Consider the following 19,708-nt stretch of genomic DNA (forward strand, 5'->3'; position numbering starts at 1 on the left):
GGTGGAGGAGCTGCCCTGGGTGCGTGCTGCCTGTCTCCCTCTCTGGCGGGTGGTGGGGAGTCTCATCTCTGATGAGAGTATTGAGCTCTGCAGAAAGGCCTCTTGCAGGGCATTCCAGAACGGGGTCCCCAAATGCATGTGCCGAACAATTTCACATGCACCCTCTGGGGACAGGAACGTACCTTCCCTCAGGGTCCCTGCCCCTAAAAGGGCTATGTCTCTTGTTGCCTTCGAACATCCTAGGCAGCATGAGGGCGGGGACATCTGTGGGGAGTGCTGGCGGGGCAAACACTCAGAGTCCAAGGACATGGCCGCTCCTTGGGCTGCATTTCTCCAGGCTGCTCAGCTTGCTCACTGGGCTTTGCTTTCCTTTTCTGTGAGATGAAGGTGTTGACTTCTCACTGCTGAAAGTGGGCGAGCTCTAGTTGGGGGAACGCCCTGGTGGAGCATCTGGGGGTGGGGAATGCACAGGCCTGCACTCCACCTGGAGGCCTGGGACGACAGACGTACTTCAGTCCCAGCCACATAAAGGCTCACCAGACTCTGGCTCTTCATTCGCTCAGTCTGGCAAAAACAATGCTTCAGAGGCCAGGGTGGGGCAGGGCTTTCAGAAGGTCCCTGTATCTGGGCAAAGGCGGGAAAGGAAGTTTGGAGTTGGGCTGGCCACGCCCCACCGGGCCCCCCCGGCCCTGGCTGCCATCCTCGGCCTTCATCACAGCAAGGGGTTTGTTGGGAGTTTCCTGGGTATGGTTTCCCCACAGTGCACCCTGTGGCTTTACTGCCTTGTTTGTGGGTAGAGCTCTGTGAGGTGAGGTGGGTCCTGCTGGTGGCAGGACAGGGAGCTGGCTGCCCCTCCCTGCCCCCCAGGGCTCACTCTGCACCCCCTACCCCCAGAACCGACACTGCCTCCTGGACATCGCTCCCCACGCCATCGAGCGGCTGCACCACATGCACATCTACCCCATTGTCATCTTCATCCACTACAAGAGCGCCAAGCACGTCAAGTAGGTGACTGGCCCCTGGGCTCTACTGGGGCCTTGTCACAGCTATGGCTGGGAGCCCAAGTGGGGAGCAGGGTGTGTTGGGGTGGGGTCATTGAGGAATGAGAGATGGGCCTATGGGTCTTGAAATAGGTAGCACATGTAGAAAATGACCCTTCCCTCTTGGCCCTGTCCCCCACTCAGAGGTGGTGTCAGCCAAGCGCAGCCCCTTCCCCATGCCCGTCTGCCATTTGGGTGCTGCCACTGTTCCTTGGGCATGGCCAGCTTGGTCTGTGCAGCTCCCCTCCTGCCCCAGCCCCCTTTCCTCTCTACGTGCTGCTTAGGAGCAGGGGAACTGGTGGCCTGGGCAGAGTCCCACTCAGCCCCGAGCTGGCTCATGACTCAGCTGTTGCCTTCGCTGAGCTTCGGCTCCTTTGCTGCTTGGGCCAAGGGCTCACCAAGACCCTGCTCCATTTTGGCTTTCTGTGCTGCTGAGCTTCTGGGACCTGTGCTGGGGATGCTGGTGCGTCTGCTCCAAGTGCATGCACTGGGGTGCCCTCCTTCCGCCCTCTGCCCAGAGCTCCCCCGCAGCCTGCAGACTGTTGCTGTGCTTTATGTGGGGAGCACGTGGGGCCTCCCCCCACAGCCTACCCCTGCCTCGATGGGGCCCCTGTTAGCCTGGACAGAGGAAGGAAAGAGGGCCTGGAGGAGGCTCAGTGCTCAGCCTGGTGTCGGGCTGTTCCCACAGGGAGCAGAGAGACCCCATCTACCTGAGGGACAAGGTGACTCAGAGGCATTCCAAAGAGCAGTTTGAGGCGGCGCAGAAGGTTGAGCAGGAGTACAGCAGGTACTTCACAGGTAGGTGTGCGTGGGCCTGGAGCGGGGAGCAGGCAGCAGGGAAGGAAGCAGAGGCTTCTCAAGACAGTTTTCTTAGCGGTGGAGAAGCCCACGCTGCCTACATGCTCCCAAGTGCTGTCATGAACATGTTGCTGACAAGTCAGGTGTTCAGATGGCAGTCCCTGGTCAGTGTCAGGATTCTCACGGGTTGAATGTCAAGCTCACTGATCTTGGCCTCAGGTCCTGCCTGGCTTGCCCACTCATTTTCACATGTGCAGTGGTGGGTCTGTCTCACAGCACAGGTGCCGTTTAGTGCAGCCACAGTGTCCCCAGGCATGGCGGGGACTGCAGCAGCCCCCGGTGTGCCAGCAGTGGCTAGGGGGCCCATCTGTCCCTAGCACCCTCCAGGCCAGGCCAGTTTTGCAATGGGATTTGGCAAAAAAAAAAAAAAAAAAAAACAAAAAACAATGCTGCCCCCTTACCATCTCTGGTCTTCAAAGTGAAACAAACTCAATGAAGTGTGGTTCTATTTCACCTTCCGGCCTTCAGCCTCTTGAGGAAAGTCTGTCATTTGCAGGGCATTAGCATTTGCAGTCACAGAGGATGGGACAGGGATTCTAATTGCATTGTGGAGAGTGTTATGATCTAGTCCAGGGACCTGGACTTGGTGCCCGTGTGTGTGTAGGTATGTGCATGTGCAGGTGTGCATGCCTGTGTGTGTGTGTGTGTGTGTGCATATGTGTACTTTCATTTCCAATTCCTCACAGACTGGTATTTAGCCAAATACACTGACAATTCCTAGAGATATGAAAATTTTACAACTCTAAAACTTGGAAAAGGTAAGCTCCATTTTTTTCTTGTTAGATTCAACAGACAAAATTACGACGTCCTGTTTCCATAGCACTCCGTTAGAAACGTCCCATTTCTAAACACTCACTGTCAATTTCTGAGTGTGGCTTGTTGCAGTCGGGGCTTGGTTTGTGTCCAGGTGCTGTTCTGTGGAGCACACTGGAGTTCCCCGGCCTGCTGTCTATAGACCCCGGCGTCAAACTCCTATAGTACAGAGCTGGCCCGAGTTGGAGTCATCATCGTGCTGTGACTCTCCTCTTGGCCATGAGCTGTCTGGCTCCTTAAACTGGTCGTTTCCTGCAGAATCCTGCTAACGATTAGACCACCGCTACATGTCCTCCAAACTTCTTTCTGATGTCCTGGGATTCCCCCAACCATCACAAACCCAACCCAGGGTATTACTGCATTGGGGTGGGCAGTTTACATGTGAGTGATCAATTCACGAGGGGCAGTTTTCTTTCCCAGTTTCTTGTTGGTGAAGGAGAGTCAGGTGGGGATGGAGCAGAGTGCCAAGTAGCTCAAAGCAGACAGCCACACAGTAGAAAGAGTGCAAACTGTACTGCCTTGCCTCAAACCTGGGGTCTTACTCTGAGCTGAATGACATGTGTCTGGGGGTCTCTTTTGCAGGGGTCATCCAGGGAGGAGCCCTGTCAAGCATTTGCACTCAGATCTTGGCAATGGTCAATCAAGAACAAAATAAAGTCCTGTGGATTCCAGCCTGCCCGCTCTAGGAGAATGCTGTGCTGTGGATGACTGCAGCTGGCCGCCTGAGGGGACGCCAGGCTCAGCTCTTTTCTAGCGACTGAAAGTAGAAGTCTGTCTGTCTATGAACATGCAGGGGAAGGATCCGGAACCAGGACCCAGAAGCACCTCCTTTGTAGACAGAGGGCCACAGCTGCGTGCGATCCAGGCCCAGGCCCGCGCCCTCTGCTCCTGTCACACGTGTTCTTTAACACAAAACAGATAACACTAAAGACGGGTTCAGCACCCACCTTTCTTTAGCCAGCTGATCAGAGATGCTGCAAAGAGAACCTTTTGGATCACTCGTTTACAAACCTTTTCTAAGTATTTGGTGGTTTATGTTTACTTGAACGGCTCCATGTTCCTGGTGCCCAGCCCCGCCCCCTCTGTCAACCCCTGTCGCTTTGGTGTTGGTTTCGTTCCCGTCTTCAGCAAAACGACCTTGGAACCTCAATGGGGGCTGCTTTGCTTTGGGAGTTTCTTGGTGGGACCAGAGCTTTAACAAAGCTCCTGCTCCTTGGTGGCACCTCTCCTGGAAGGACATCACAACTGCAGGTGCTCAGACTGCCTGTGGCAGCAGAACCAGTGCCTTTGGCATTTTCCTCCCACACTGGGGAAGGTGACTTTGGTATTCTTACAAACTCATCTCTCGGCCTTTCTCTCCTGCCTTCCACAGCCTCTCGTTTCTCCTCCATCTGTGCTTATTACTTGAGCACTGTGTCTGCTCTGTGAGAGCTGCGTGGGCAGGGCCGTGGTGGGGTCCAGGTGGTGTTCAGCTGTGCTGATGCCTGCCATTGGGTCCTCCTTAGGCTCTGTAAGTCGTGACAGCCTTCATCAGTGCAATGTTTGCAGGGTAATTCTTAAACCTTTTAGAGGGTGGCAGGTACATCAGTTCCTTTTAATATGAAAGCATTCATGTTTCAGACATTGAATTGAGAGCTTTTAGGGGAAGCATAATGGTTATTGTTGTCACTATCAACAGTCTAAAAAGAAAAACTGAGGTCTTTTTAATCTTGGTTACAGCACTCACGGCATGCACCTTACTCAATGTGGGTGTCTTCGTTTGGGCTTTTTTTTTTTTTTTTTTTGCACTTCTGAAGCTGGATATGTCTGGCTGAAGATTTGATGTGGTTCCTCCTTAAGCTGTGCGTCCTGTTAATAATAGGTACTGTACTGGGCTCTGTGTAAGTGTCATTGGGGTGGGACCTATATTTTAATACTGTTCCTAACATTTCATTTTACTAGTGAGAAATCTTTGATTTCATTTTATTCTTTATAATTCTAGACACTAGCTTGTAGTTTAGCCATAACTGATGTTTTTTAAAAAGGGATATATTTTCTTGCACAGTTGTTCAAAAAAGAGACAAGTTTCAGTCCTCAATACTGTCCTTTGTTTTACAGGTACAAGTTTTCTAGCTCAGACAAACTATGAAAAACTGTAGACTATTCTCAAGGTATTAACTCACAGACCCTCTGGGGGTAGGGGCTGTTTTCCAAGTTGCAGGCAGAGTGGGACTGAGATGGTACAGTGTGCACAGACAGGTACTGAGCTGCCAGACTGGGATTTTCTGTACTAAAATGTTACTTTGTATCAAAAGTTAAACAGGCTTTAGTACAACAAATAAAGGTCAATTTCTGTAAGGTTGTGTTTGAAGATGCGAGTTTTTAATCTTCCTAGTCGGTCAGCTTTCCTGTATTTCTAAACTTGAGACAGCTGCTCTCCTCTGCAGCACGTAGCTGGAGTTGGCTGATGTGTAGTTTCTTTTTGGCTCACATGACAATCCATGGTCCCTGCTACCTGCTGCGTCAGCCTCTCTCACACTCCTTCCTCCCCTTCCCTGCCGCCCATCAGTCCAGTGTGGCATGAGCTGGTGACTGCAGCCAGGCTGCCCATCTGTGTGAGACTCAGAGCCTGCCCTCTGGCCCTCACATTCAATTCTGCAGACTTGGGAAAAGCAAAAAGGGAGTGAGCTGAGTGCTCTGGGCAGCATTCTCAGTCAGGGCCTTATCTGGGGCCCCTGGCTGGGAACGGCCCCACCTGCATGGCGGCTGCTTTGTGGCACCTGACAGCATCACACTGGGAGATCACCCAACATTGCCAGACTCCCAAAACAGGCCACGTGGGCCTGAACTCCGTGTTGCAGCCTGGGCCTTTAGCTGCAGGAAGCCAGGTCTGAGGTCTGGGGCAGAGCAGAGCCCTCCTTCTCTGATCCTTTTTCTTGGAGGGACTTGGGGGCAGAATGTTCTCCAGAAGCCTCACTCACACTGCACTGGTGGCCAGGCTGGTGGGGGCAGACTGGTATGGATGCCTCCCTCATCATTTCCTGCTGGGTAAAGTTCCACCATGGCCCTGTAGTCTTGATCTCACCTGTGGGTACGGGGTGTCACAGAGCTGTGCAGGGCTCTGGTAGTTGGAGTGGGCCCTTGTGTCTGTAGGGACAAGGCCTGCCTGTGCCTCCTTGACAGCCCACACCCAGCGCCATCCTCAGAGTGGGCAGCAGCGCCATCGATCTTTTTTTTATCTTTTTTGAGACGGAGTTTCGCTCTTGTTGCCCAGGCTGGAGTGCAATGGCGTGCTCTTGGCTCACCGCAGCCTCTGCCTCCCGGGTTCAAGTGATTCTCTTGCCTTAGCCTCCCGAGTAGCTGGGAATGCAGGCATGTGCCACCACGCCCGGCTAATTTTGTATTTTTAGTAGAGACAGGGTTTCTCCATGTTGGTCAGGCTGGTCTTGAACTCCTGACCTCAGGTGATCTGCCTGCCTTGGCCTCCCAAAGTGCTGGGATTACAGGTGTGAGCCACCGCTCCTGGACTAACACCATCGATTTTAACTAACACCATCGATGGTGGACTGCCACCACCATCACTGGCTGGGCAGATGGGGTTGTGGGGGTTGGGGCAGTGGCTAGTGGTTTTAGGGCTGGTTTCTAGCTCAGATGTGACGCCAAACCTTCACAGTTGCACTTCTGCCACTGTGGTTTTATTTTCTTCAGATTTTTCTGTAATTTCCAGATTTTCTACAGGCACATTAGTTTTCTTTTATAATTACAAGGGTGGGGGGGAATCCTTTGTCTTTTTCAAATGGAAGGCAGTTAAGTCACTCTTAAGATTAACTCTTAACTCTTAAGCAACAGTTAAGATTGCTCTTTCTGGACACACGGGCCTTGCAGGGCAGCCCAAGACATGCTGTCAAGCAGCCCTGAGAGGATTTGTACCCTGGTGGGTTAGAGGCTTATTTACACCACATGGAGACCATGCTCGGGGGCAGGATTGTGGGCACAGCCAAATGGGCCTCCTGGAGGTGGTGTCTGTCTCACACTGGCTCAGATTATTCTGAAAAAGCAGAGCAGATTTTCAACTCCAGCCATAAGGCCAAGAAATTGAATATGAGATGACCTCTGCGGCCCCTTCCCATGCTAACAGCTATGATTCTGTGATACGGGTGGGCAACAGGAATCAAATGGAGCTTGACTTTGCTCCTGGCCTAGCAGAGGTTATGGGAAACCCCAGCTTCAAGGCAGGAGGAGACCTCATGCTTAGGTGTGGACCCTGAGCGGCTCTGGAGGAGAAGTCGAGCACCAGCCAGAAGCCTCGGGCCTTTCTTTCCAGCAGAGACAAAGCTTTCAGGCCCAACAGCAGTGGACTAACCAGAGCCTTGCTCCAGGAAGCTGAGCTGCCGCCTCCTGTGGAGTTGATGAGACACAGGGGCACAAGAGTCATGATGTCAAGGATGAAGAGAAACGTGAAGTACAGGAAGGGATGCAGAGTGAACATAAACTGCAGACAAGGGCGCACATGCTGGTGTGTGAATGGTGAACCTCTCAGCGGATGGGGGCTCCAGGGCAGGTGGGCCTTCTGTCCTGCCCCCTTCTGCTACTTTTCTGGCCTGTGGGATCCCTCAGCCTTCTCTTGTCTGTCCATACTCTTTCATTTGCTCTCCCTTTGTAGAATATAGTCTCTGGAGTCCTGATGGTTCCCCTTTAGTTCTCCCTATTACTATGTGTTTTTATATTTCCCCCCCCCCCAACTGTGAAAGATGTCATACCTAGAGAAGAGCATATCCAATATTTAAGTGTATAGTTTTGCTTTTAAGTAGAGATGGGATCTTGCTATGTTGCCCAGGCTGGTCTTGAACTCCTGGGCTCAAGCAATTCTCCCACCTTAGCCTCCCCAAGTGCTGGGATTACAGGCATGAGCCACTGTGCCTGGCCATAAATGTATAGTTTAAAGAGAAAAATGGATAGTGTTTCCATCTTTAAGGAGCAGAACACTACCACTACCTTAGAAGCACTCGTATGCCTTCACCCAGTTGAATGCCCCACGCTCTCCACCGAAGTAAGCACTAGCCTGACCTGTAGTTAATAATTTCCTTGCTCTTCACATATTGTTCAGTTTTAAAAACATTGAGCATGAAGCACAGATTAGCTGTGTGGGGAAAGAACAGTGTTTCCAAAGTTGAATGAAGTCCGCTGGAGAACGTAATGTGATCTCAAGGTCAGAGTGGACCTCAGCTTCTCCAAGAATTTACAAGGGGCCCTTCTGGGGAAGCCAGGGAGCAGCAAGGCTTGAATGAGTCCTGGGTGTAGCAGGGCTGCCACCGTCAGGGCCGCCCTATCCATGGACCAGATCCTGATCATCTGGCAAGAACATGGATGGAGGTTGCTGGCTGCTGAGTTCTGTTTTTGCAGTCCCTACAGCTGACCTTTCGATTTCAGGAGGAAGTCAAAGCCGAGCACTGCTGTGGGATGGATTGAGGACTGCAGCTGATCTGGAGGGCGGGAAGCTTTTCCATCATGTCAAGATAAGCCAAGTAGAAAGAATGTGGATGGGATCACCTGGGCAACCTGTCTTCAGCTGAGTTGCGGGAAGCCCGCAGGGATCTTGGTGCCGGTGGCTCCTGACGTGTCTGTCCTGAATCCTTGCTCCAGACCAGAATCACTGGCCTCGGGGTCTGGTGCCAGCTCTCATCTTGACACCTCTTCTCTATTTTGCTGAGAATCTCCTGGGAATGTTGACTACTTCTTTTGATTTTCCCGTCCTCCTCTCCTTCGATGAACCTGTTTCCTGTGAGGAAACACTTGAGGAGAAAGGCTTAGCCACGGATCTGAATTCTTTCTCCACAGGAGGGTCCCTGGGTTTATCTTCTCCTGTGCATCTTCTTCTTGAACAGGGCTGGACGAAGTAAAAACTAGTGAAGTGTGGCTGGGCGCGGTGGCTCACGCCTGTAATCCCAGCACTTTGAGGGGCCGAGGCAGGCAGATCACGAGGTCAGGAGATCGAGACTGTCCTGGCTAACACGATGAAAGCCTGTCTCTACTAAAAATACAAAAAATTAGCTGGGTGTGGTGGCAGGCGCCTGTAGTTCCAGCTACTCAGGAGGCTGACGCAGGAGAATGGAGTGAACCCAGGAGGCAGAGCTTGCAGTGAGCTGAGATGGTGCTACTGCACTCCAGCCTGGGTGACAGAGCAAGACTCCATCTCAAAAAAGCAAACAAACAAAAAACTAGCAAAGTCTATTCATCCTGGTGTGTGGATTGGTATGTCTGGGTTGGGAGGCCAGAGGCTGGGGTGGCCATGCAGACCCTGAAAGCCAAAACAGCAAGAGCTGTGGGCATCTGCCACGGACCGCTTCCCTCTTCTTTCTGGAGCTTCAGTTATTTATGTCCTGGGGATCCGGGACAGTTCCCTCATTTTCTTTTCTTTTTTTTTTTTTTTAAGACAGGATCTTATTCTGTCACCCAGGCTGAAGTGCAGTGGTGCGATCATAGCGCACTGTAGCCTGCAACTCCTGGGCTCAAGTGAGTCTCCCGCCTCAGCCTCCCAAGGAACTAGGACTACAGGTACATGCCACCACGCCCAGCCAGTTTTTAAATTTTTTGTAGAAACGGGTCTCACTGTGTTGTCCAGGCTGGTCTCAAACTCCTGGCCTCATGATTCTCCCACCTTGGCCTCCCAAAGTGTTGGGATTACAGGTGTGAGCCCCTGGGTCTGGCCAGCTCCCTCATTTTTTGGTTGCTCCAGTGTCGTTTTGTCATTTTACTCTTATTTTGTGGAGATGCACTCAACTTTCATCCTTCAGTCCCTTCTATTGAGTTTTTCAGTTTTGCTGACATGTTTTTAATTTCCAAGAACTCTTTTATATCTTCCTGTACTTGTTTCATGAATACAATATCTTATCTGAGGATAGTATTTTTTTTCTTCATCCCACATAATTCCAATTCCTCTAAGTTTTTGTTTTGTTTTGTTTTGTTTTTTGCCTTGGTCTTGGTTTTGCACATGAGAGGCTTTAACCTCAGGTGTCAGGTAATCACTGGGTGTTGACTAATGATGAAGCCTGGGAAATGTAAAAGTCTAGATCAAATGGGTGAGAGTGCGGTCTTTTGAGTCTTTTGAGTTCCACTGTCGGATGGTCTAGCTGGGCTATTCACTGGGAAAGCGCAGCAGTGGTCTCTTTAGGTCTTCAGAGATTTGCCAGATTACCCCAAGGGGCCCCTTCCTATGTGACAGGAAGGATCGGCCTGGCCGCATCTTTGAGCCCAGTAGGGGAAGAAGGCTGGGACTCCTCACACTCAGCATTCAGCATGACAGCATGTGGTCACTTCATCCTTTTGTTTTCAGTGTGGCGGCCATTCTCTGGATCCGTGCTGGCATCCCCTAGTTGCAAACCTCTCTTACACTCTCTCTTTTTTTTTTTTTTTGAGACGGAGTCTCGCTCTGTCGCCCAGGCTGGAATGCAGTGGCACTATCTCGGCTCACTGCAAGCTCCGCCTCCCGGGTTTTACGCCATTCTCCTGCCTCAGCCTCCCAAGTAGCTGGAACTACAGACGCCTGCCGCTTCACCTGGCTAGTTTTTTGTATTTTTTTTTTTTAGTGGAGGTGGGGTTTCACCATGTTAGCCAGGATGGTCTCGATCTCCTGACCTCGTGATCCGCCCGTCTCGGCCTCCCAAGGTGCTGGGATTACAGGCTTGAGCCACCATGCCCGGCCACCTCTCTTATACTCTCTAGAGAATAAACCTAGCTTCGGCCATGTCGAGGAAAAGGCTGTAGCTCTGTGGCTTGGAAACTAGGAATCGGTTTCTCACCCAGCTTTTACCCATTCCGTACTTAAGCCTCCTCTCCACCCCAACTTCTGTGGGGTAACAATGCCACAGTTCTGTGTATTTAAAGATTCTTAGCGTTTTCTTCTGCTGGTTTTGGATGTGGTACTATCAGGTCTGTTAAGGAATTTGCCACTGGTCTCTGCTTTTCAACTTCTAAAATGATTTTGTGGTTGTTGCCCCTCTGTTTTCTCTATTTCTTTTTTTTTTTTTTTTTTGAGACGGAGTCTCGCTCTGTCCCCCGGGCTGGAGTGCAGTGGCTGCATCTCAGCTCACTGCAAGCTCCGCCTCCCGGGTTCCCACCATTCTCCTGCCTCAGCCTCCCGAGTAACTGGGACTACAGGCGCCGCCACCTCACCCGGCTAGCTTTTTGTATTTTTTAGTAGAGACAGGGTTTCACCGTGTTAGCCAGGATGGTCTCGATCTCCTGACCTTGTGATCCGCCCGTCTCGGCCTCCCAAAGTGCTGGGATTACAGGTTTGAGCCACCGCACCCGGCCTCTCTGTATTTCTTAAATTAGTGTCCTTTTAAAAGAAATTCTTTTTACTGTTTTATAATAGGATTTTAATAGGGGAGCAAAATTAAGTTTATGTATCAATCTGTGATTTTTTAACCCCAAAGTAAGGTTTTTCTTTGCTATTATTTTACTATCATTTATTGGAGTCTTGAAAGGCCTAAAATGTATACCTTATTCCTTCTAACAGCAGCATCCTAATTTTAGGGTGTGTTGGCCAGGCTTTAATTAGAGAGGAAGAACCAGTATTTTTCATATATACACAAATTTGTTAAAGGAATTGGCTTATAAGATTGTGGGTGCTGGCTAAGCAAGTCCAGAATCAGGGAGGTCATGGGCACAGACCACAGCTATTGTCTATGGTCAGTCAAGAGGGAAGAGAATGAGCAGAATGGAACACCGCAGGCACAAGTACGGCAGACGCCACTGTCCATGGGTGGAATTTCTTTTCTTTTGGAAGCTTCAGCTTTTAAGGGCTTTTTAGGCTTCTGCTTTTAAAACTTTTCAACTGATTACATCTGGTTCAGCCAGATCTTTCAGGATACTTTTTTTTTTTTTTTTTTTTTGAGACCTAGTCTCGCTGTGTCACCCAGGGTGGAGTGCAAAGGCGCAATCTCGGCTCACTGCAAGCTCCGCCTCCTGGGTTCACGCCATTCTCCTGCCTCAGCCTCCCAAGTAGCTGGGCCTACAGGTGCCCGTCACCACGCCCGGCTAATTTTTTGTATTTTTCAGTAGAGACAGGGTTTCACCGTGTTAGCCAGGATAGTCTCGATCTCCTGACCTCGTGATCCACCCGCCTCGGTCCCCCAAAGTGCTGGGATTACAGGCGTGAGCCACCACGCCCAGCCTAGGATACTCTCTTAATATCCATCACATCTGCAAAATACCTTCACAGCAGCACCTAGCTTAAATAACTAAGGACTGTCACTGAGTCAAGTTGACACGTACACACACACACATCATCATCATCATCACAGTGGGTTTACCAGTAACTTTCTTCACCAGTTTCTCATAACTGAGCATTTGGATTACATTCTTATTTGTGTTTACAGACTTATTTAACATTATACTTACAGAAGCTTCTGTGGGGAGTTTTTAGTTTATAGATAAGGACATCAGGACCATCAGTTACAGTAAACTGCCTAAGCTGTTCTCTTATGCTGTGTACCATTAAGAATAAAAGAAAGTTTGTTCTTTTTCTGAATTGCTGTCACAGATACGACGTGCTCTATGGAAGCTTAGGAACATCTAAGCTACTTTAGTGTACTCTCACTTAAGTCATTTAAAGATGGATAGAGGTGCTGATAAATAAGTAAATATGACAATAAGAAGTGGGAATGGCAGGGCCTTAAGTGCCCACCTGCAGACTAGAGTGCTATGTGGGGCCAGGCTCTGCCCCGAGCACATCTAGGGTGTGTAGCCAGTGTCTGATACACATCTCAGAACACAGAATGGAACAGAACAGAATAAAAAAACTGCTTCACTTTCAGCAACAATGCATGCTGGTGTCGCTTTTCCATAGAAATAAAACGTGATAAATCTAAAATTACATGATATTTTGCTGTAAATAACAGCTCATTTTTATTAAGAGTATCTGCTAATAATAGAATGAAGATAAAATACATTTAACCTTTGCATTTTACAAGTTTAAGTTTTTCTTGATGTTTGGTAACCGGTTTTTACATTTTTGTGTTTGAGATATATTAAATATTTACTTTTGTTAATATATTGTATAATTTCTAAATAGTTCCTCTTGTTCTTAAAAACCAATGTACTTTTTTCGAATTGCATTTTTCATAACACCCTAAATACTTATTACTTAGTAAAAATGTATTTTTAAGGGTTACAAGATTTGGACTCAGCAGGTGATTCCAGGAGGCTGCTGCTGAGGGAATCTTCGTTTGTGATTAACACAATTGTTTGTTTAAAACCAAAAATCTCAGAGTTGAATCTGAAACGTGTGTGTCCATGTACATATTCCTGAAGATCAGAAGGCAGGTTCCTTATTTCACGTTAAAGCACAGGTAATTGGCTTTTAGAAATGGAACCAATCAAAATGTCTACAAATGTGGAAGACTATGGCGGGGAATCCTACCAGGAGAACATCTTTGGGTCCCCTCAGCCTCCTCACTCCAGTTACCCCAACAATTGGAGAAGAAAGGCCCAGGTATTGGAGAACAATGCCAAAGCAATGCTTGATCCTGGCTGGAGTCAGTTCTTCTGTCCTGTACCGCTGGGCTTGATTTTCCTGTGTGGTGTAATAGATGGATTATATGGTACTGTCAATGTTGCTAGTATTAAGAGGTTAGAGTTACCACTTATAACCCAACTCCCTGGTCAGCAAAATCCAGTGCAATATCCACGCTGCCTGGGAAGGGAGCTCAGGATGACAAGCCGACTGCGGATGAGGTTGTGTCAATATCCAAATGTGTTCCTGATGATACGTTCTTCTGTGCTGTTGTTGGATCTGCAGAAGGTCATTGCCAATGCTGATCAGGTTCAGAGAGGGTTAAAGCCTTCATGCTGTCTATTCACAAGTGGGAATTGACTGACTCAGTTTCTTAATCACAGCTCTGCCCCACCTGTTTATTGATTAGGTCAGTGTGCGGCCTTGGGCTGATCTGTCATCATGGGCATCATTATGACATCATTCTAGAACCCAGGGATGGAACTAGCTGAGCAGTCAAGATGGTGGCCGTACATGCCCAGGTGACAAAAGCCAACACAGACCTGTGTATGGATGGGACAGTCCCTGCAAGCAGCAGCAGAGATCCAGCCATTCCTGGCTGCAGTGAAAGAGGTTAAAAAGACTCACAGAAAGTTTGACCTGTGCCCAGATGCCACCCTCATCCAAGAGGTTTCCTAGTCATTCCACAGCAGCCAGTTGGTGGAACAAGAAACACACAACATCATGTGCTGGGCTCAAAGCCCTGGAAAGGAGGGCAGGAACTATAATCACAATACTTTGTGCTTGTCACTGCATCAGCCTGCATGGTCAAGCATGTGGGCTGTGACATGGGGACATCCCGTAGGGGACACAGTGCCCTCAAGCTTATTAGATAGCTAGATAGGACAACTGAACCATTCTGTGGTGGGTGAATTCAGGGATGAAAAACAGAGGCCCACAGTGGGCATGGTACATGTCCCCACAGTGGGGAGCCAGTTCCTCTTCCAAAACTGCAGGCCTCAGATGACCCCCAGGACCAGGTGGAGGCCTGACTTCTTGATTGTATGAAGGATCTCGCAGGCCACACCTCCGAGCTGGGTTGACATAGGTGAATGAAGGACTGGATGATTTCAGTGGGTAGGACTGAAAACCTCCTTGGCTTGGAAGACCGCTCTCTGGAAGGATTTGGTGATCAGACCTTCCTGGGGCATTTTTTTTTTTTCCAAAAATAGAAGGGATATAAAAAAGATATACATGAGAGCCCTTGCCCTCGGCCCGCCTGGCCTGCCTGGCCTGCGGTGGCAGCATGGCTGTGCAAGTGGCTACTTGGGTGTTTATGTCCGTTGCCGGTCTCGCGGCAGCCTGGCAGACTGCCTGATCAGCAGCGGCACCGGCTGCATGTCCAAGGACAGGCTCACCGTGCAGCAGCTCTTCACCAACGCCAACGGCCTCACCTACAACGACTTCCTGATTCTCCTAGGAGTCATAGACTTCATAGCTGATGAGGTGGACCTGACCTCAGCCCTGACCCACAAGGGCTGAAGATGCCGCTGATCTCCTTCCCTGTGGACACTGACAGAGGCTGACATGGCAGTCAGGATGGCTCTAATGGAAGGTATTGGTATCATTCACCACAACTGCACCCCAGAGTTCCAGGCCAATGAGGTGCGGAAGGTCAAGAAGTTTGAACAGGGCTTCATCGCAGACCCCGTGATGCTGAGCCCCTTGCACACCGTGAGTTATGTGCTGGAGGCCAAGATGCGGCATGGCTTCTCTGGTATCCTCACTGAGACGGGCACCATGGGCAGCAAGCTGGTGGGCATCGTCACCTCCCGAGATGTCGAGGGACATCTTGCTGAGAGGGACCACACCACCTTCCTCAGTGAGGTAATGACGCCAAGGATGAAACTGGTGGTGGCTCCAGCAGGCATGATGTTGAAAGAGGCAAATGAGATCCTGCAGTGTAGCAAGAAAGGGAAGCTGCCTATCGTCAGTGATCGTGATGAGCTGGTGGCCATCATTGCCCGCACCGACCTGAAGAAGAATCGAGACTACCCTCTGACCTCCAAGGATTCCCACAAGCTGCTGCTGTGGGGGGCAGCTGTGGACACCCGTGAGGATGACAAATACTGCCTGGACCTGCTCACCCAAGCGGGCGTCAACGTCATAGTCTTGGACTCGTCCCAAGGGAACTCAGTGTATCAGATCACCATGGTGCATTACATCAAGCAGAAGTACCCCCACTTCCAGGTGATTAGGGGGAACGTGGTGACAGCAGCCCAGGCCAAGAACCTGATTGATGCTGGTATGGACGGGCTGTGCCTGGGCATGGGCTACGGCTCCATCTGCATCACCCAGGAAGTGATGGCCTGCAGTTGGCCCCAGGGCACTGCTATGTACAAGGTGGCCGAGTATGCCCAGTGCTTTGGTGTGCCCATCATAGCCGATGGTGGCATCTTGACCATGGGGCATGTGGTCAAAGCCCTGGCCCTTGGAGCCTCCGCAGTTATCATGGGCTCCCTGCTGGCCACCACCATGGAGGCACCCGGCGAGTACTTCTCAGACGGGGTGCAGCTCAAGAAGTACCAGGGCATGGGCTCACTGGATGCTATGGAGAAGAGCAGCAGCAGCCAGAAACAATACTTCAGCAAGGGGGATAAGGTAAAGATCGCACAGAGTGTCTTGGGCTCCATCAAGGACAAAGGGTCCATTCAGAAGTTCGAGCCCTGTCTCATAGTGGGCATCCAGCATGGCTGCCAGGATATCAGGGCCCACAGCCTGATGTACTCAGGACACCTCAAGTTTGAGAAGCGGACCATGTCATTCCAGATTGAGGGTGGTGTCCATGGTCTGCACTCTTACGAGAAGCAGCTATACTGAGGACAGCAGTGGAAGCTGAAGTGGTGGAGGGGGTGCACCCCAGTGTCCACCTTCGGGCACAGTCTCCCTCCATCACTGAATGATCCACAGATTTGCACTACAGGTTCCCCAGCTCCTTTCTAGGGAGAGAGGAGGGGAGGTCCTGAGGGGTCTGCGGCCTCTTGCTCGGCATCCCCTGCAGAGTCAGGACTGCTCCCTGGGCCAGGCTGCCCTGGGAGCTCCCCCAGCCCGGCCAGCTGGACTCTCAGGCCCTGCACCTGCCCCAGGTCTTTCTTGCTGCAGCCTGCTGCAGCCTCCTCCAGCCTGGCCCCCACCCCAGGGGCAGGCAGCCCCTCCTGGCTTCTCCTATAGGACACCTCTGTGCCCCTAGCCCCCCAGGAAATGGTGCTCTCCTGGCCCTGCCTCTGGCCCTTCCAGGGCCACTGCCCCCTCAGCCATGTGGCACTTCTGAGCTCCTGACCTAGACCAAGTACGCTGGGCTACCCTTGGGTCCTGCTCCTCGGGCCACTCCCCTGTCACTGGCCCTGGGGAGGAGGCTGCCCTGGTCATGACCACCTGCCTGTCATTCCTGACTCACCACCATCCCCAAGTGTACAGTTCCTGCCCTCTCCTCAGCTGCAGTTGAAGGCTTTAACTTTGCACACTTTGGGATCACAGTTGCATCAGTGTGTATTAAATAATCAGAATAAATCAAGTAGGTTTCAACACCTCCAAATATCTATATCTATGTATAGATATATATATATAGATATATAGATATATAGATATCAGTCTCATGCCACTCTTCATCCCAAACAGTAACACTATTTTTATCCATTTCTTAATCCCTACTGCTGCTTTCTGCAGATACCAGCTAAATCAAATGTGAATTCCTGCTCCCTCCTTCACACCCAGAAGGTAGCATACATAAATGTTCAGTATCTTATAATTTTTTTCCACATAACACAGAAAACAGGTGTCGTGACCCTATTGCAGTCACTGCTGTGGTGGCAAATGGACTCGTCAGAGGAGGGGAGTCTGAAAATGCAGAACTGCCAGGCGAGGAGCCTAAAGATAGGAGAACGCAAGTCCATGTCAGTAGGGTAAGGTTCAAAGTGCATCCCGGGGAGCCTGCTTCACTGGCAAAGGTACTACCAAAACGCTAACGAGCCCTCGAAAAAGAGAAGACTGTGTGTGTATGGGGTGGGGGTGGGGGAGCCCTGGGGCTATGTGGGCTCTTAGCAGAAGAGTTGCAGCCCCTGCCCTGGGAATCACATGTAGTGATTCCTGAGTGTAAAACAGCCATTGTATATCCTGGGGTCACAAGGAATAGAGATCTTCTCCCAAAAGTGGACAAGGAAGAGTGCCTGTCTGGGCTCACCCCCTTGATGCTTATGTAATATTTTGAGCTTGAAGTGTTGGATGAGACCTTGAGACCTGAAAGGAAGGGAGGAGCTTGGAGGAAGGGACACCAAGTACTTCAAACGTCCTGGGAAGTGAAGAAAGAAATGTATATTGGCTGCCACCAAGAAGAAGATGGCAGGGAGGTTTCCCCTGAGGACTAGGAGGAGTCGGTGGTCCTCCAGCACTGTGGGTGGAGATGCTGCCTTTGGGATTCACTATGCGTGATGACTGGATGGGACCAGAAAGATAAAAGATCTGGACCTCTGTGGTCTTGTGCAGTGTGCACCACCGTGGGAAAGGGCTCTAGTATTTGCAGAATACCTGCTATGTGTCAGACATTATACTGGGTGACTTTCATATGCTTTTATATGTTTGCCCAGGGTTAAGGTCCTTTATTCTTTTTTTTTTTTTTAATGGTATTTCATTGTGGCATTCTTTTATTCAAATTAAAATTAAACTTATTTTTATGAGATCAATGTAATTAACTACATGTCTAATATAAAGAGCAACAAACCTTGTTATTTTAAAACCACAGAACATTATTTTGATATATTGAGCCAAATATGCAAAACTTGACTTAAAATTGCATATTTGATGCCTTTATTTAAGATAAATTCTACATGAAAATCTAAATCCTGCTTTTATTGTAAATATTAATATAGGCACATGGAAAACATCCAAGCAGTATAAGCGGGGCATGAAGTAAAAAGTCTGAAGTTCATTGACAGTGTAAACGGTCTATTACTACCTTAACTGTGATCACGCTTCACTTCTGTAATAATTGTAGACCACCCAAATGGGAATGAGCAACAGCTACTTATTTTCAGCTTGGTATATCCCCAGAGAGTCAGCCATGGTCATTTGCCATTGCAGACACTCAAAGGCAGTCAGGGGAGTGAGAAAGCTTTATGGTTGGAAAAGGGAGGCTTCGGGTGAGCCCTGATCAAAGGCTGTTGGCATCTGGAGGCTGTGGGTGAGCTAACTAGAAGCAGGGTATCCTATGTGATTGGTTAGGGAAGCATATTTGGCCTTCTCTGGTTGGTCCTACTAAAGGATTTTCAAAGCAGAGGCAAGAATTAGGGAAGCTGGCAGGTATTGATCAAGTCCTGGCCATTTGGGACCAAAAGCTACAGGGGTTGTTTGGCTTCCTGGACTGGTTGCTGCAGACTGTGGGTCAGAGTTCTGTTTTTGTATATGATCTTCCCATTGTCTGTATATTCTAGTAGATCCCATAATGAAACCACCAGATATGAGTTACAGCATGAAGTAAGTAAGTACACAGTGTCAACTGGAATGTGTTCTTGCCAAAAATCCTCCACCTGGGTCTTATCAAGGCTTTAAATCCAACTACTGGTTTATAGGAAGCTTAGGGAATGAAGCCACAATCAGGCAAATCTAAAATGAAGGATATTCTGTAAGACAATGACCTGGTCTCTTCAGTGCTATGAGTTTAAAAAGGGCTGGGGAAGGAGGGCTGGTGGGAGGACTGTTTTAGATTAAAAGAATGTTAAGAGACTTGAATAACCAAATAAAATAAACATTGAAACTGGCCCAATTTTCTCATAAAACTGAAGCTTGGGCTGGGAGCAGTGGCTCACGCCTGTAATTCTAGCACTTACAGGCCAAGGTGGGTGGATCACCTGAGGTCAGGAGTTCGAGACCAGCCTGGCCCACATGGCAAAACCCCGTCTCTACTAAAAATACAAAAATTAGCTAGGCATGGTGGCATACGCCTGTAATCCCAGCTGCTTGGGAGGCTGAGGCAGGAGAATCGCTTGAACCCAGGAGGTGAAGTGTGCAGTGAGCCAAGATGGCGCCACTTCACTCCAGCCTGGGTTAAAGAGTGACACTCTTGTCTCACAAAAAAAAAAAAAAAAAGAAAAGAAAAGAAAAAGAAAAAGAAAAGTGCTCGCTTCAGCAGCACACATGCTAAAATTGGAGCAATACAGAAAAGATTAGCATGGCCCCTGTAAGGATGACATGCAAATTGGTGAAGTGTTCCGTATTTAAAAAAAACAGAAACAAAAACCTTGAAGCTTGGAAAACTTAACATTTGTCTTATCTGAGTTCCTTTCTTGGGAAACCAATCATTGGGCCTCGTGAATGATACCAGGAACTGATTTTCCAGATCACTGCCACTGGACAATGAGGTGCACCTGCTGCTTCTTGACCAACTTCTTATCCCTGCCTCATTCCTGTTTTCCTACATGTGGTTACAATGAGATGCTGGACCCCCTTATACTACCACCTGCTGCCTTAT

At 49.5% G+C, this 19,708-nt stretch overlaps 2 protein-coding genes and 1 non-coding gene across 5 annotated transcripts in view; all 3 read left to right on the plus strand.

Annotated features, from left to right (window-relative positions):
• Positions 1-5,048, plus strand: part of DLG5 (discs large MAGUK scaffold protein 5) — a 136,609-nt gene extending 131,561 nt beyond the window's left edge. For all 3 annotated transcript variants that reach the window (XM_010363236.2, XM_030941011.1, XM_010363237.2), the window contains 3 exons: positions 895-1,004; positions 1,729-1,838; positions 3,294-5,048. In XM_010363236.2, coding sequence (XP_010361538.2) covers positions 895-1,004; positions 1,729-1,838; positions 3,294-3,397 — 324 coding nt within the window. In that variant the 3' untranslated portion in view covers positions 3,398-5,048. The remainder of the gene's footprint in view (positions 1-894; positions 1,005-1,728; positions 1,839-3,293) is intronic.
• A 9,391-nt stretch (positions 5,049-14,439) lies between these two features.
• On the plus strand, positions 14,440-16,065 carry LOC104662269 (inosine-5'-monophosphate dehydrogenase 1-like). The gene is given in 3 exon segments (XM_010363278.2): positions 14,440-14,719; positions 14,722-14,758; positions 14,760-16,065. Coding segments are annotated over 3 exon segments (1,623 nt in total).
• Positions 16,066-19,353: 3,288 nt separating this feature from the next.
• LOC115900509 lies at positions 19,354-19,458 on the plus strand. Its single transcript, XR_004060193.1, has one exon. It is a non-coding gene; the product is annotated as a U6 spliceosomal RNA (small nuclear RNA).
• The last annotated feature ends 250 nt before the right edge of the window (positions 19,459-19,708 follow it).

Source organism: Rhinopithecus roxellana, chromosome 11 (assembly GCF_007565055.1).
Source record: "Rhinopithecus roxellana isolate Shanxi Qingling chromosome 11, ASM756505v1, whole genome shotgun sequence".
In the NCBI taxonomy this organism is placed as follows: Eukaryota; Metazoa; Chordata; class Mammalia; order Primates; family Cercopithecidae; genus Rhinopithecus; species Rhinopithecus roxellana.